General features: G+C 47.0%; 1 protein-coding gene across 1 annotated transcript in view; it reads left to right on the top strand.

Annotated features, from left to right (window-relative positions):
* Window positions 1-5,171: 5,171 nt before the first annotated feature.
* The window catches only part of Cdcp1 (CUB domain containing protein 1), a 41,774-nt gene continuing 30,402 nt past the window's right edge, over window positions 5,172-16,543 (top strand). Inside the window, exon 1 of the mRNA XM_048424138.3 lies at window positions 5,172-5,336. Within this exon, the coding sequence (XP_048280095.3) occupies window positions 5,255-5,336 (82 nt within the window). The 5' untranslated portion in view covers window positions 5,172-5,254. The remainder of the gene's footprint in view (window positions 5,337-16,543) is intronic.

A 16,543-nucleotide genomic window follows, 5' to 3' on the forward strand; every position in this document is an offset into this window, starting at 1 on the left:
GTAATGGCTGTATGAACCGCAGGTGCATCTATGGTCAAGGTCACATATGGGTGAGGTACCTCTACAAATCAATGGCCTCCTATAAGATGCACCTTACACATGACCTAAAAAATGATATATCAAGCAGGTATGGTAAAGATATTGTACTACTTTTCTGAATTTTGAGACATTTTTGATCTTCTTAAGATTTTTTCTCCAAGTTTGTATTTTGTCATAATTTCTTTCCTTATTCTAAGTAAGTACTTTTTATATCTGATTTTAAAATTTGTAACTTTATATTCTTAAGCTGGTCAGGTTTTTCTGTTTGCTGTTCTTCTTGTTTTCTGGTTTGTCTTACCAGTTTTAACTTCTAGAAACTTGTGTCCACCCTGACTGTGTTTCAAGTATTTCTTTTTTCTTCTCTTGGTTTTTCAAGGCAGGGTTTCTTTGTGTGTAGCCTTGGCTGTCCAAGAACTAGCTTCATAGACTAGGCTGGTCTCAAACTGAGAAATTCACCTGTCTCTGCCTTCTGAGTGCTGGGACTAAAGGCGTACATCACCACTGCTCGGCTCTATCTAAATTTTAAATAAGTTATTCCACGTGTGTGTGTGTGTGTGTGCGCGCGCGCGCGCACGCACGCGCGCACGTGCAGGAGCAAGTAGACCATGAGGCACATGTGGAGGTCAGAGGATGACCTTCGGGAGTTGGTTCTCTCCCCACCATGGGTCCTTATGTATTTCTTATTGTAATGGAATGTATCCCCCAGTATTTTCCTATGAAAAGGTGTGTGGGACACATCCCCTCCCTGTCCCAGTATTTTTCCATCCTACCACTTCTGGTAGTTTTGCTGAGCCTATAATTTTAAGAAGTTAGCCTTCTTCAGGTTGTCTTTTTTTTTTTTTTTTTTAAGTACCGTCTTCCAGCTTCCAGGGTTGCTCTTGACGAGTGAATCCAAGCCATCTTCATGACTGTTCTTTTCGGTCAGGCCCACTTCTTGCCTCCGGAAGTTATAGGGTCAGTTTGTCAGAGGTTTCTGAAATCTCACCACAATGTGTCATGATGAGAGTCCATGATATTTGTTGTTCAGGACATTCCATAGGAGGTCAGATCTGGAGACTCATGTCACCTGGGCGGGATTGAATGATGTCGGTAACCTCTTGCTTTATCTGCTCTTTGCTGGGGAACCTACTGGGTTCACGAGTTGCAGCTCAATATTCTTCCCTCGGGGTCCTGTGTGTACTAAGCAGGCCCTCTACCACCGAGCTACACCTCCAGCCGCTCTGCTTGTTTTTAAAAACATCTACTACTGTTGCGTATTTTCTCCAATAATTTTTGTTCTTGTTTTTCGAGACCGGGTTTTTCTGTGTAGCTCTGGCTGTCCTGGAACTTACACTGTAGACCAGGGTGGCCTCTAACTCAGAGATCCAACTGTATCTGCCCCTGGGGTACCTACATCTCTCTGAGTTAGCAACTACTTTTGTCTGGCTTTGCTTTCATCTTCTCCTGTACAGTCTTTTCCCACCATGTTACTTTTTCTAGTTTAGTTAAGTGAGTTTTCAAAGTTTTCCTTAAAAGTGAGGGCTGCATTGTGGGCTCACTCTTCTAACTAGGTTAACAAGCTAGGAGTCTCAATGGCGGAGCTGGCCAGTTCATTGAGGGATCGGTAGGCATCTTTGGCCTGCTCAGATTCCTGGAAGATCCTTTCACATCTAGCAGGGAGGATGAGCAGTTGGCAGACCATGAACTCCTGGCGTTCCGGATACACACATTTTCTGAATCTATCTTTAGAATACTTCCCAGGCCCTCAGCTACGCCAGCATCTCTGAGCACAGATCTCTAGGATTCTGTGTCTCCAGAAGCAGTTTCTCAGCCAGGAAGGCAGGAAGCGCCTCCTGGAGCTAACTATAGGACATCTCTGCAGCCCTCTCTCAGCCTTCCCTGTTTTAGCAGCTCCAACTAGAAACACCCCCTCACCCCCAGTTTTGGAATTGGAGCTGCCATTCCCTGGGTGCTGTGGATTCCTTCCTTTTGAGGATTTCAAGTGTAAATCCTGTCATCAACCTCCCCCTTGCTAGAGCAGGGTTCTACTTTCTCTTGGCTCCCAAGGCATTTATAGCCTGTTCATTCTCTCTCCAGCCACCAGGATCAACTTTGCTACTGTCTTTTCTTCTCCACATCTATGCAAACTTCTGTGCTTTTAAGAATCTCTGTTCTTTTAGCCTTTGTAAAAGAGCTTCAAGAGAAGCCAAAATGCAGTGGGATAAATGGAAAAAAAGAAAAGAAAAAGGAAATGACATGACTGCTCCTAGGTATGGTGGAGGAGGAAGTCTATTGTAGATAAAACGGAAAGTACAGGTAGAAACAGGGACGTCTGGGAGAGTCCAGAGTGGCCGTGACCAGACTGAGCTCCACCATGAGAGAGGAGAGGGAAGGGGAGGGGAGGGGAGAGGAGGGGAAGGGAGATGAGGGGAGGGGAGGGGAAGGGAGGAGATGGGAACCAGGGACAGCCGCAAGGAAGTCAAAGGTCCAAGTAACCAAAATGTCTGGATTATACAGGGAAGAGCCTCTGGGGAAAGGGCAGCCCAGCCCCTGGACTGGAGAGTTCTGGGTAGGGCAGGGCATACTGCGATCCATTGCTGTAACAGGTAAGAACCCAGCAGCCCAGGGATGCCAGGAGAACCTAGCAGCCATATTTGCTGTGATATGTTAAATAGGCACCTGGTCGTTAGTCCTGGGTTTGAAACCCAACAAGAGTCTATGCTGTATTCTATCCCTTGTTTATTTTGTTGTTACTTAAAACAGAGTCTCTCTGTGTATAGTCTAGGGTGGCCTCAAGTCTGGAATCCTCCTGCCTCAGTCTGGGCTGAGTCTCAGCCAGACACAGGATCTATTTTAAACTTTTAAAAATTATACATGTATTTGTTTATCTTGTGTGGCATATACGTCATATGTGGCACATACGTCATGTTAAAAGGTCAGAAGACAACTTAGGGATCAGTTCTTGAAAAGTTTCTGTACCCCATAAGCCCCTCTGCCGATGCTATAATCCGAATCAGACCAAATCAAACCAAATTAGAAAAAGCCCAGATTTAATGGATACCAATGCTCCCCGGTGGCTTTCCAGCCCCCCAGAGAGGAACCAGGAAAGGAAGACCATAAAACCATGTGTTTGTTCTCTGGGAAACAGTTTAAATTCTCTGCAGGAGTGGTCTTGAGCATCTCTGGGGAAGAGTCATTGTTTGGCCGGCTTTCTTGGGTGGTGGAGTCTGGCTGAGGCAACTCCCAGGGGAGGGGGCTTGGGATGGAACTTCCACCCAAAGAAGTGGAAGTTCTCTCTGTCCATCATGTTAGCCTGGTGCCAAGTGCCTTGACCTGCAGAACCATCCTGACAGCCCAGCAGGATCTGTTTTAAAGCTCACCACTAAGCCTGTCATTTCGCTCAGCAGATTTAGATGCCTGAATTTCCTTGATTCTTCCCTTTCAGCCATGTGAAGAAGACAGGGCTCCCACCTGGTCGGTAATCACCCCCCACCCCAAGAATCAGAATGTCACCTCAGGACATGTTGACCAGTGGTAGAGTTTGGTCTCCTTGCTTCCCTCGGCTGGTCTTTGCTGCTGTTGTCTGGGCTGTCATTAATCTGAATTATTCATTTTCATAAAGTCGGGGTTGACTGTTCCGACCATGAAGTCGGTTAACCAAATGCTGGAGACATGAGTTCTAAATAAAATAATTCGTTCTTGGGCTCAGCTTGCCAAGTAGCATTTTTGATAGTTCTCTCCCCCTCCTTGCCTTCCCCGGAAAACAATGCGTTTGTTTGGTGATGAAATGAGAAAAAGACAAAAATCTGCTTTTATAGTTTGGTCAGCATTAACGTTTCTTTTTTAAGTTTAGCTTTTTTCCTCTAGATTTTGTTTTCTTGCTGGAATTGGTAGCTCACGCCTTTATTCCCACTCTTACAAGGCAGAGACAGGCAGATCTATTTAAATTGAGACCAGGTTGGTCTACATAGTGAGCTCCCAGCCAACCAACCAGGACTTCTTTGAGAGACTCTGACTCAAAACAAAACAATACAAAAAAAGATGTCTTTCTGTTAATGAAACTGGTACTCAGTTCTGCAGGGAGAACCAAGAATTGTCAGCAAGGCGAGTGAATTTAGAACCCAAAGTCTGAGACACCCCCCTCCCCCCTCGTTTACAGGCCCTTCTGCAGGCGGAGCTGTGATGGGGTTCTGGGAGGGAGGGAGGTATAGCTCCGGAGAAGCGACTTCTCATTTCTGTTGCTGACCAGCCAAGGCTGGGGAGTTATGACACACTCGGCCTCTCTAGGAGCTAAAGAGAAGCTGGGGATCACACCTGGACAGATGCTGAGGCATAGGCTTTTCTGTTCCTGTCCTGGGTTCCTTGAGAGCTCTGAGTGACCCTGGTCCATGGGCACGTGGGCCCACAGGGCCATGGAGTCCTTTGGGCTGAATCCTGGCCTGCCAATCAAGAGCTCCTGAAGCATCTACCATCACTCTCTGTGATCCTTAATGATATGGTGTAGAGCAATGGTTCTCAACCTGTTAGACCCATTTTGGGCGGTGGGGGGTGGGGTGTGTGTGGGGGGGGGTCTAACGACCTTTTCATGGCGGTTGTCTAAGACTACCGAAAAAACACAGATATATGCATTATGATTCATAACAGTAGTAAAATTACAGTTATGAGGTAGCAGCAAAAATAATTTTTGGCTGGGGGTCACCACGATGTGAGGAACAGTATTAAAGGGTTGCAGCTATTGAGAACCGCTGGCCTAGAGGACCGAAGGAGACCCCACAGGATCTCTGAAACCAGAAATAGGTGGCCCAGCTGCATCTGAAAAGGGACTGGATGCCCGGAACACCAGCTTCTGGTTTGAATCTACACAGCCACTCACAGCCCAACAGCACCAAAGGAAGATCCCCTTCTAAACAGGCACGCCAGAGGGAGGCGAAGGGAGGAGAAGCTGGCTGTCACCAAGGTCCTTTGGACTTTGAGAAAGGAATTGAAGCCGGAGAGGCGGGGACAAATTTGCCTCAAGGCTACCGGGCTTAGGAGGGTAGTACCTGAGCAAAAGCAGGAAGGGGAGGAGGCCAGAGAGGAAGCCTGGGTCACCCAGGCTCCTGCTGAGCCGGCGGGGCGGGGTCCTGCGTGCAGGTGAGCGGCTGGGCAGGGCGGGGCGCAGCCACGTTTCGGTGCCGGGGCGCCGCAGACACAGGCCAAGGTCGCACCCTGCAGAGGCCGAGGCGCCTCCAGAGCCATGGCCCGCTCGGCCTGCGGGTTCTCAGTCGTACTGCTGAGCGCCCTGCTGCTGGGTGCAACGCACCTGCTACACGGGACAGGTAAGCAAGCTGTGGCCAGGAAAGCGCCTGGACGTAGCGCACGCGAACCGACCCGGTGGCACGGTCGGAGAGCTTTGGTGGCGCGACGGGCCTGGGACGCTGGCCCTGTGCGCAGGCCGCGGCATGTGGGACAGTCCTGAGCCTGGGTGAGCTCCGCGCTGGCCAGGAGCAGTAAGCGCGGGGAACAGGACTTAGGGGGATGCACTTAAGGTGACACGTTGTGCCCTGGGGACTTTTGCTGAGACTCCTAGAGAGATACCCATTAGGACATGAGAGAGCTTTTCTCTTCGGGTCACCCTCCACCTGGGCCAGAGAACTGCAAGAAGGCCAGGTTTGACGTTCCACTGGGTATCCCATTACCTGTCCATGCGCCCCATTCTCCTGAGGTCCAGGAGCGTCAACTCCAAAGGACAGCTCTAAGTGGACAATCACCGGCCGAGTGGACAGCCGTGGGCGTCCAGCTGCGGAGCCCCACGGGTGCCCCGCCCCTTCCTTTGACGGAAGGCTGGACAGTTGTTCCATTGAGCCTGTGAATTATCGAATAGGTTGGGAGGAGAGACTGCCCTGATCCGAAGATTTGCTCCCGGAAAGAACCCGAACTGTGGGCCCTGGGAGTAGAATAGGGTGAAAAAGTAGCTTTGTTCAAGCAAGAACTTGGTGTGAGGCAATGCAATTTCTCAGACTGGTACAGGGTTTTTTTTGTTTTGTTTTGTTTTGTTTTTTTTTTTTAAAATAGTGCTGTGCAAACCGCGATCGAGGTCTGTGATAACTTTCGCAAAGCCAAAGGAGGTTTTTGTGTTTGACAGGTAGATAAACTAGCATAAATTAAAGAATAAAACTGAAATGCTGGAGCGAACTTGGGCGTAAACCTCAGGGAAACTTCCTGGTTTCTTTTTCCAACATTAGGTGACACGTTACTGCATAGTAGATAGAGAAATGTAAGACCTCATTTGAAATTACACACACACACACACACACACACACACACACACACACTGTGGTGTATATTTTGTTGTTGCTAGAGTTTGGTTTGTGTTTTTCTGAGGCAGGGTCTCCCTGTGTAGCCCAAGCTGGCCTTGAAATCACCGAGTTTCAGGCCTCTGCCTCCAGACTGCTAAATTCTTTACAGATATGGACAGCTACTGCGCTTTCTTAGGACTAAATTTTCAATCAGTTTAAGGGGCAGAGTGGGTAGTCCAGTGTGTAGAGTGCTTGCCTAGCGTGTACAAGGCCCCAGGTTCAATTCCCAGTGCTTTGTAAACTGAGCACGGTGGCTCGTACTTGTGATCCTAGCATTCTGGAGGTGGAGGCCGGAGAGTCAGGAATTCGGGGTCTTCCTCAGCTACGTAGTGAGTTCTTGGCAGACCTGGGCTGTATGAAATTTTGTCTTAAAAATATGTTTTAGAATAAAAAAAATGGGGAGTGAAGATGTGTGTATGAGAGAGAGAGAGGGGTGGTGTGGTGTGTGCCAGCTCTGCTGGAGGCAGGTGACACTGGATTGTTTTGAGATGTTTCTGACTTTCTGTGATAATAGTTGAAAACTTCTCCATGATGAGTAAGCCTGCTCATCACTGAACACAAGATCTGCAGTCTGCTCTGCCCTGGCTTCTGTCTGTCTACACCACATGGAAGTAGACAGTTTGTTTTTAGACCTATAGGAGTGATCATCCATAGCCTGGGAACACTGATTCTTGACGTGGTTGCATGAACTTTCATGGTCACAGAACAAAAGAAAGTTATAAATCAAGGCATCGTCTAAATACATTGGTGGGAATGTCAGTAAGTGGGCTAAGTGGTGAACCCCCTGGGCTTGGTCTCAGGTGCTGTCTAATGATATTCTCGGCTGCTGGGATCACAGAAGCTCATGATCTCCTAAGTTAATATAATCAAAGAGTTTTTGCCTGACAGTAAGAAAGACGTTAGATCTTATGCCGCGGTGAGTGGTGATAAATGGCCATTGAGGTAACTAAAGATTGTCCAAGATCACTTTAGCGCCCAATCTGCAATATAACATTCTGACTCTCCACAGTTAGGAGGTCAAGTGAGCCTGCCAGTCTGCCAGACCTTCAGCCTAGATGTGGGTCTTCAAAGTGCCTCACTTTGCACGTCGCGTGTCTGACAGACACGAGGAGGTTGTCTTTAGTTCCCAGAAGCTCCACTCAAGTCCTTCCTTCCCCGAAAGTCTGGGGAAACTGAGTTGTGTGAATACCAGGAATTTTACCCAATTCACTTTCTTCCTCTGTGACCTCAGGAGCAGGGCCCCATGAAGTCATACAACAGGTTGACTCAGCGGTGCACGGTTTTCCTGAAGTCAGGCTCCATCTTAACTGGCGGAGGCCTCTGAGGAGCTGGTCCAGTGACTGGTGACACATCCCTGACCTCTCACCAAAGAGTGGGAGTAAGCATGGTGTAGGGTAAATGCAAGCCTGGGATTGGAGAGGGCACACTTGGTCTCCTACCAACTCCTTCCTGACCAGGAGGGGAGCACTGGTTGCATCAGAATGAAAACCTTGTAAAACACCACGCTGCTTGCTCCCAAGGACTCCCAGACACCGGAGTCCATGTCAGTCTCCCATTGTCTTGCTGCCGTTGTCCTTCCAAAGCTGCAAAAGACACAAATTCAGATGGGGACGCTAGCTGTTGTCTGGAGGTGGAGTTCCAGGGCCCTCCCCCACACCCCACAAATAGTCCCGGGGTGAGTCACAGGAGGCGGTCAGGATTTCGTGTTTTTCACAGGCTCTCCTCTCAGTTCACCTTTGCTCACAGATAATGTTTTGTTCCACTCTAGAATATTTTTTTTTCTAGAATAATTGTGATACTTAAATCATTTTTTAGCACTGGGGAATGTAGCTGTTGCCTGGCCTGTTGAAAGCCATGTTTTTGTTTGTTTGGTTTTGTTTTTTTGAGAAGGGGTTTCTTTGTGTAGCCTGGCTTTCCTAGAATTAGCTCACAGAGACCCACCTGCCTCTGCACCCGCCCCCCTCCCCCCAGCACTGGGATCAAAGGTGTGCAGCGTTGCTGTCCCTGCCGGACTGTCAAAGCCCTGGGCTTAAACCTCAGCGCGACATAAACAAGGCTCCTCCGTCTGCTGTGATCCCAGCACTCAGGAGACGAAGGTACGAGGTCATCCTATATAATAAGCCCCAGGTCATACTGGGCTACATGAGTATCAGTTTTCATTCTGATAGGTCTATGTAGTAGACAGCTGTTAAGAATTACATAGCACAGGGCAGGAAAAGTTGCTCGGTGGGCTAATGAGGCATCTGCCATTGAGTCTGACAACTTGAGTTCAGTCCCCAGGACCCACATAGTAATAAAGAGGCTACTCCCCAAGTTGTCCTCTAACTTACACACACACACACACACACACACACACACACACACACACACACTAGCTTATGGCACAAACCTCAACTCTTTTCTACCCAGCAGTGCTAATGGGGATGGGAAGGAAGGGTGAGCTCACTGTGTGAGGTAGTAGAGAGTAGCCAGACCCCTGATGGGGGCGGGGAACTTGTAGCTGAGGCCCTCAGCTTTGTTAATTAAGAAACGTTCACACCTTTTAATTGTTACTCCAAACTGTAAAAATTATCCCACAATCAAATTATTCCAAGCCACTCACCACAACCTTGTAATTAGCCCGTCACCTTCTTCTGACAGCCTGGCCAGAAGAGTCCAGTCCCACCTCATCCCTTCACGGCCTTATGTTTGTATTTGATTGATTTTTTTTATAAGCTTTAATTATCAGCATTGCTCTGAGGCCCCGCCTTTGTGATCCCTTGTTTGTAATTTCTAGAATTACTGGCTACTGCCGCTCCTCCCAGCAGCCAAAGCATATGAAGATTTTCTGTGAAAGCAGCTGTAGTACGTTGTGTTGATGTCTCCGCCTGACGTCTATGCTGAAAGTCAATCATAGTGATGCCCTAAATCATTATTTCCTGGTGGGTGCAGTTATTAACCTGCTGTTCGGCCATGCAGAACCCCCAACAGGTTCCGAATGTGTAGTGAAACACAAATGGTTTTAATTACACGTGTAATTAAAAACCAGTGCTATATCACCGAGGAGTGGTTGGTGCACATCTTTAATCCCAGCACTTGGAAGGTGGAGGCAGGCGGATCTCTGTGAGTTCGAGGCCAGCCTGGTCTACAGAGTGAGTTCCAGGACAGGCTCCAAAGCTACAGAAAAACGCTGTCTCGAAAAAAACAAAACCCAAAAACCAACCAACCAAATAAACAAACAAACAAAAACCAGTGTTATTAAATGTGAAGTCCACACAGCAATGACTGAAGACTGCCAGGCCATATATGCAGTGTGTCACAGATGGTTTCTTGGCATAGGGTAACTCACTTCACCTCCCTCTTTGGACACTCCGGGGTCTCTACCGGCTCCTGACCTCCTCAGTTCCTGGTACACGAAACACAAACAGAGACTCTCAGCACATCTTTTAAGTGTTGTTTGGAGCTATAAACGTATGTTTCCAGAATAGACACTGGTCAGAGTAACATTGATGGAGGAAATAGAAATCATAGTGTTTGAACAATTGAAAATGAGGCTCTTCTTCTCCTGAGAAAGTATAGGCAGAGAGGCATGGGTGGGCCTTTGTGTTCCCAAGCAAGAAGGCAGGCACAGAGAGCTGAAGTAACCTGGCTGGGCTACAGGGACACTGAGGTGAATCTCAGGACTTTTGGTCAGCATTGAGGTATTGTCTTTATCCCACAAACTGCCCTTGATTCAAAACAACAACAAAAAAACCCCACATAGGACTTCGTACTATGTTTGCATTTTGTTCTAGGAATATGCACTCTCTCTCTCTCTCTCTCTCTCTCGTTAAGAATTCTTTTATTTTTATTGAATTTTATCCTTTTTTTTTTTATTTTCCGACGGGGTCTCTGTGTGTAGACTCTAGAACTCACTAGACCAGGCTGGCCTCAAACTCACAGACATCCACCTGCCTCTGCCTCCTGAGTGCTGAGATTAAAGGTGTGCGGCATGATCTCCCAAGTATAGGATTGCAGGTGTGCACTGCCGTAATAAGCGGAGGTGACTGACTGATTTGTGAGTCACCCTCGTCTTACCTTTCCCAGCAGAACTCCTTCCCTAAATCCTACTGAGTCTCCAAAGCATGTCAGGAAAGTTCTGGAAGCAGGAATATCTCCGGGTGGCTTTCTTAAGACAGTGTACAATTTATTCCATTGCTTTAAGAACCATGGTGCTCCATGTTGCTACTGGGGCTTCAAAAACACCAGGTTGAAGGGCTAGCCTGAAACGGAGCCACTATGATGGAAATATGCAACTTCCCCATCCCTCCTGATGCACAGACTTCTAGTCACCTGCCAATGGGCGTTGTGCGTTTTGTGTGGATTTTTTGAGACAGGATCTCACTGTGTATGCCTGGATGACCTGAAACTCCTATGTAGCCCAAGCTGGCCTCAAACTTGCAGTGATCTTTCTAATCTGCCTCCTGAGTACTAGGCTTACAGATGTGTGACGCATACTTAGTTGTGTCTGGGTGGGAGGAGGAACTGTTCTTTTTTTGTTGTTCGTATTTAAGAATTTTAAAGCTGTTTAGAAACAGGGTTGGCTCACTCACAGGCCGTGTAAACAGTAGCCACCGGCTGAGATCACAGTGCAGATGAAGTTGCTACTGTCACTTAAGGGTAGAGGCAGGAGACTGGGTGCAAGACCCTGTCTCAAGTCAAGGCAAAAATTTCTATTACATGGTGATGTCACAGCTGTCTCCACAAAGGGTGCAGGTATCTGTCACTCATGTTTGTGCTAACTTGGTAAATTTAACTTACATGCCGTGTATAAGTATATAGTGTGGGTGACCTCGAAGGTGAATACAAGGGGTAAACAATGAGGCAAGAACGTGTGTGCTTAGTATACATCTGTTGTTAGTTTAGAGTAGCATTTCATTTTCCGGCACAGCGATATTCCACGTTATACTGTCAGTTACTCCTGTCGTTGTGTCCCTTGACTTCACCAAGAACCAGGTCCAGCCGTGGCTCTGTATCTTCTAGGCTCGTGTTAACACATTCAGTGACGTTTGCACCACAGCGAAATGACCAGTGTCACATTTTCCATAATGTATCCCACTAAGTGATGTGACCACAGTGCACAATGTAGGGCCGAAGGGCTCAACCTCATTGGAGCTGGGAAGGCAACAGGCAGGGAAAGTATGGCCTCAGGAGCAGAAAGCAGGCTGATCACATTTTCACCCACACCTAGGAACCAGAGGGACAGAGAAGAGGGAGCGTGTCCAGGATATAAATCCTCAAAGCCTGTCCCCGAGTGAGGTACTTCCTCCAGCAAGGCTCCACCTCCTAGAGGTTCCATAAACTCTCCCATGAGCCTGTGAGGGACGTTTCTATTCATAACATCACGGTCCTTCACCCCCATCCCCTGGCTGTTTGCTCTCTGATACGCTTCTCTTGTTACCCTAACACCCATGAACTGGTGCCTCTATGTGCCGGCCTCTTCTCATCTCTCGGTTCCCTAGCTCCTCCTGGGTGCTTTACTGTCCTTCGTGGCCACACTTTGTGTGTCCTTCATCTTTCTGGACTATTTCAGGATATCATTACATATTGGGAGGTTGTGCTCAGGCCTGGGGCTCTAGTTAGTGGCTTAGAATTTCCATCCATGCTCACGACGCCAAGTACACATCCTGGCTCACACATTTCTTTCTTTGGGAATGGGGGGCTGTCTGTTTCTGCACGTACAGTTTGCATTTGTGCATGTGTGTGTAGAGGTCAGAGGTCAGCCTCAGGTACCATTCCTTAGGAGTCACTGCACCTTGTTTTTTGAGACAGGGTCTCTTACTGACCTGGAACTTACCAAGTAGGCAAGCTGGCTAGCCAGCAAGTCCCAGGAATCAACACCCATCTCCGCCTCCCCAGTACTGGGATTCCAAGCATGTGCCACCATGCCTGACTTTTTTTTTTCCTTTCTTTCTTTCTTTCTTTCTTTCTTTCTTTCTTTCTTTCTTTCTTTCTTTCTTTCTTTTTCTTTACGTGAGTTCTGGAGAATGAAACTCAGATCCTCATGCATACAAGGCAAGCATTTTACCTTCTGAGCTATTTCACCAGACATGAATATTTATTTCTTGCTCACAGGAAATGCAAAATCGAGGCTATCCTCTAAGCAAGGATAAGGGGACTCAGGCCTCTTCCACTTTCTGGCTCTCCCATCTTCGGCATATGGCTTCCATGTTCATCTGCTTCAAGCATCAGGAAGGATCCGTCCACTGCCTAGCCATCTACCATGTCATAAAACCCTGGGACCGGGAGAATGCCTCTGGCTCTTGGCACCATGTACTCTTTTGGGGGGACTGTGAACAGGAGAGGATGGGTCTAGCCATGAATGGCCTAATTCATCTCAACAGGACTCTTTGTTCATATGGAGGTGCACATACCAACTTATTGCAACTACAAAAACTCTGAAAACATGTGGCTCCAGAATAGCTTATACACACTTGGCCCCAAGCCACCATGGCATGCACAGGCCAGGAGATGGGCCCCTGGACTTTGGACCTATAGAGCAGGGAAAATCCTGACTCTGGGCAAATTGTTCTAACGTCAGAGTGGAGAGCTACTCTTCAGTAGTAGCCTCTGTGCAAACTGGAAGTCTGTCCTGCTGGAGACTCTAGACCACAGACGTTCAGCCTGAGGCAACTGGCCATCTGCTCTCCATGGTCCAGTTGGCAGGTCTAGCTCAGCATCACAGTGGATACGTACGCCCAGCCCTCCTCAGTCTCTAGGGTATATGCTTCTGGGTCTTGCTTATTGCTGTAGTTCCCATATACTTGGACAATGTCCCACACAGTGGCAAGGGCCTGTCTCTCTTCCTGGAAACCATTTTGCTCAGCAGCTGAGCTTTGAAGTTGGGGATGTGAATAAATGTCTCTTCACCCCAGATAGTACATCCGTAATAGAAAAAAAGAATTGATTCCACTCAAGTCTAACTTAGGGAGCCAATGAGTTTATTGGGATTACTTAGAGGAACATAAAGACTCAGGCAGGTGCTTCACTGGGAAGCCCACCCCAGCATGGGAAATGGCTCATGAAAGCTGTATCCATGGAGCTCTCTCTCCAATCGTAGGGACACTGAAGAGCTTCTCCAAGCAATGTTTACTGCTTTATAACCTTGGGGTGAGGGCTTGTGAACATTGCGGCTTCCAGAGTTTCTGGAGCCTAGTATGATTTCTGGGTCTTCACTCTGGGACAGAAGGTCTCATCTCCATAGTAACTGAGCAACGTTGGGTTCAAGTCATAACACCCCTGCTTATCAACTAGGTCAGCTGGACAAACAGCCTAACCTTAGATTGACCTGGGGTACAGCATAGAAATAGCAATACCTGGAAGCCAGCCAAGGTCCTATTGGGAGGGTGTGTGTAAGACACTCACACTGCCCTGCTGATCTAGAGCAGATCCCTCCATTGCTCCAAACGGCGACAGTTTAGGTCATCGTAATCAGTTCAGCTTGTGAGATTCAGTGCTGCAGCATGGGCCTCAGCCCCACTGGAACTCACTTTGGGCACTTTACTAGGGGAAATTTCTAGAAGTGAACTTATTCAATTAGAAGCCCTAAGTTGTTTCCCATGACACTCAGAACATATTTATAAACACTGTTAGTGTCTACTCACACATGAATTTCCTGTTAGCCAAGGAACTGACCAGGCAGGTTCTGTTTAGCTCAGTCAGCACACTCAGTCTCCCGGGACTGCAGCTCTCCATATGACCAAGTGCTACAGACCCAAACTGGGCTGAGCAAGCTGCCGGAGAACCGAGAGCTGGCTGTCCCTTGGAGCCCTGGCCTTTAATCCCTCCCTGCTAAGAGATGGGGTGTTAGTTCAGAACCAGCCTGGAATACTGACAGTCTTATCAGACACTTTGGCCTTTGGGTGAAATTTCAGGAGCAAGCCCTTATCTTGTCAGAACAAGACGACATGATTTATGTAGTAAACAGTACTTGGGTCATCTTGCAGAAGCCAGCACAGGGGCTAGCAATGTAACTCAGTGGCAGAGTCCCTTGCCTAGCATGCCTGAAGACCAGGGTTCCAAGCTTTGATTTTTGTGGTATCTTTATGCTATCAAGGGGTGTAAATGTTGTAATTTAAAAAAAACAAAACAAACAAACAAAAAATACCCAGCAGCATGAGAGGGAAAGATGCCCTGAGACAGAGTTCACATTTTGTGTAGAGAGGAAGAGAGGGGAGGGATGCTGGCCTCTGGGGACAGGAGCAGCATAAGAGAAGGGGGGGGGGGGGAGAGACAGAGAAACAGGTAGGGAAGAGAGAGAGAGAGAAAGATGGGAGGAGAGAGATGGGAGGTGGTCTGGGTCCTTTTAAAAGGGAACTTTGTGAGTGTGCACAGGAGGTGATCTTAGTGGCTACAGCTGAGGACACATCCTGTCAGAACCCCCAAGGACAGGCCAGTGCAGATGCCTGAATACTAACAGGAAGTTGTTGTTTATTCAGGGTAGGGTCTCTTGTAGTCGAAATTGGTCTCAAATTCTTTTTGTAGCCGAAAATGACCTTGAATTTTGGATCATCCTGCCTCTGCTTCCCAAATGCTAAGATGGCAAACATGTACTTTGTGCAGTTCTGGAGACTGAACTCTTGGCTTGGTGAATGTTAGGTCAGCACTCTTCCATCTGATCTACATCCCCAGCCCCTTTAGCTGAGTCTTGAATTAACATCTTCTAGACTCAGGTCTCTGCTCTGTTGCAGCTTCTTCCAGCAATGAGCCAGGGAAACTGGGGGAAGTGTGTCCCATTGGAACCTTCCAACTCTAAGTAGGCATCTTATCCTTACTCAGTGCCTGGAGATTAGAAACAACCTCCAGATCCATTATTCGAGGGGAAATAGTAGAATTCTGTAAGAGGGGGCTGCTTGTTCGTCCCGGATGCCCAGAACTGAAATAACAATACAGAAACTGTATTAATTAAATCACTGTTTGGCCCATTAGCTCTAGCTTCTTACATATTAATTTAACTCTTTTCTATTAATCTGTGTATGGCTACATGGCTGTGGCTTACCAGCTAAAGTTCCAGTGTCTGTGTCCAATGGGGCTAAATGGCATCTCCCTGACTCTGTCTCTTTTCTGCCGGGATTCAGTTTAGCTTTCCCTGCTTAGCTAAGTTCTGCCCTGTTATAATTCCAAAGCAGTTTCTTTATTCATTAATGGTAATCACAGCATACAGAGGGGAATCCCACATCACCTCCCCCTTCCTGTTTAAATAAAAAAGTAAGGTTTTAACTTTAACATAGTAAAATTACATATAACAAAACAGGTATCAAACAAGAATTACAGTTACAATATTTGTATCTACTTTATCTCTTATCATAACTAAGAAAAACTATATTATTACTTTCTACTCTTGAATTCCATCAAAGACTCCAGAAGGATATAATATTACCTAAGTAAACAGGAAGTGCATTGTAAGCAACTTCCAAAACTCTAGAATTGACAGAGACATCTTGCTGCCTGAACGGTCACCCAGAGTTCTTCTGTACCGTTGGGGCATCCAGCTTCAGCCTACTGGCCCATAGTATCCAGCAGACTTTTCCATGAAGCAGGAAATTTTAAAGACAGGTTCGCCTATATCGGCAGTTTGTCAGTCACTTTCTTTTGTGTCCTGCAGAATGTCTAGCAGACTCTTTCATGAAGCAGGAACCTCAAAAGATTGTCTCACATTTAGACAAGTTCAGCAGTCATTTCTCTGTGGGTCCTGCATGTCCAGTTCATCAAGCAGTCCAGGCAAGAGCAGTTTTTTGCCCAGATGGCCAACCAACTCCATAAGGAGCCTCTTCGATGCCCATCCTTCTCTTGAAGTAATTGGTGCTGCCAGGAGCAGACGTGTCTCTGTTATGAAAAGTCCTAACTTCTTAAAACATTTTAAATGCCATATTCTGTAGTCTTTGAAAGGTTTGAAGAATGCCTATCCATCTGAAATATGTCTCTGTACATCTAAAAAATCTAACATGACTACAAGCTTGACTATTATAGATGATTATCTATTAACCTATCTTTCTTAATTATACATTACATTTTTAAATGAGCTGCACAAACACAATACCTTCATCAAGATCAGAAATACATATACACAATATAACAAAATTGGCCTTAACTTTGTATCAACAAACCAAGATCTATACCAATGCAAATCTCTGTAGCAGGATTCTGCTCTGCTATACCTGATGCAGTGC

Source organism: Myodes glareolus, chromosome 4, assembly GCF_982192425.1.
Source record: "Myodes glareolus chromosome 4, mMyoGla1.1, whole genome shotgun sequence".
Classification (NCBI taxonomy): Eukaryota; Metazoa; Chordata; class Mammalia; order Rodentia; family Cricetidae; genus Myodes; species Myodes glareolus.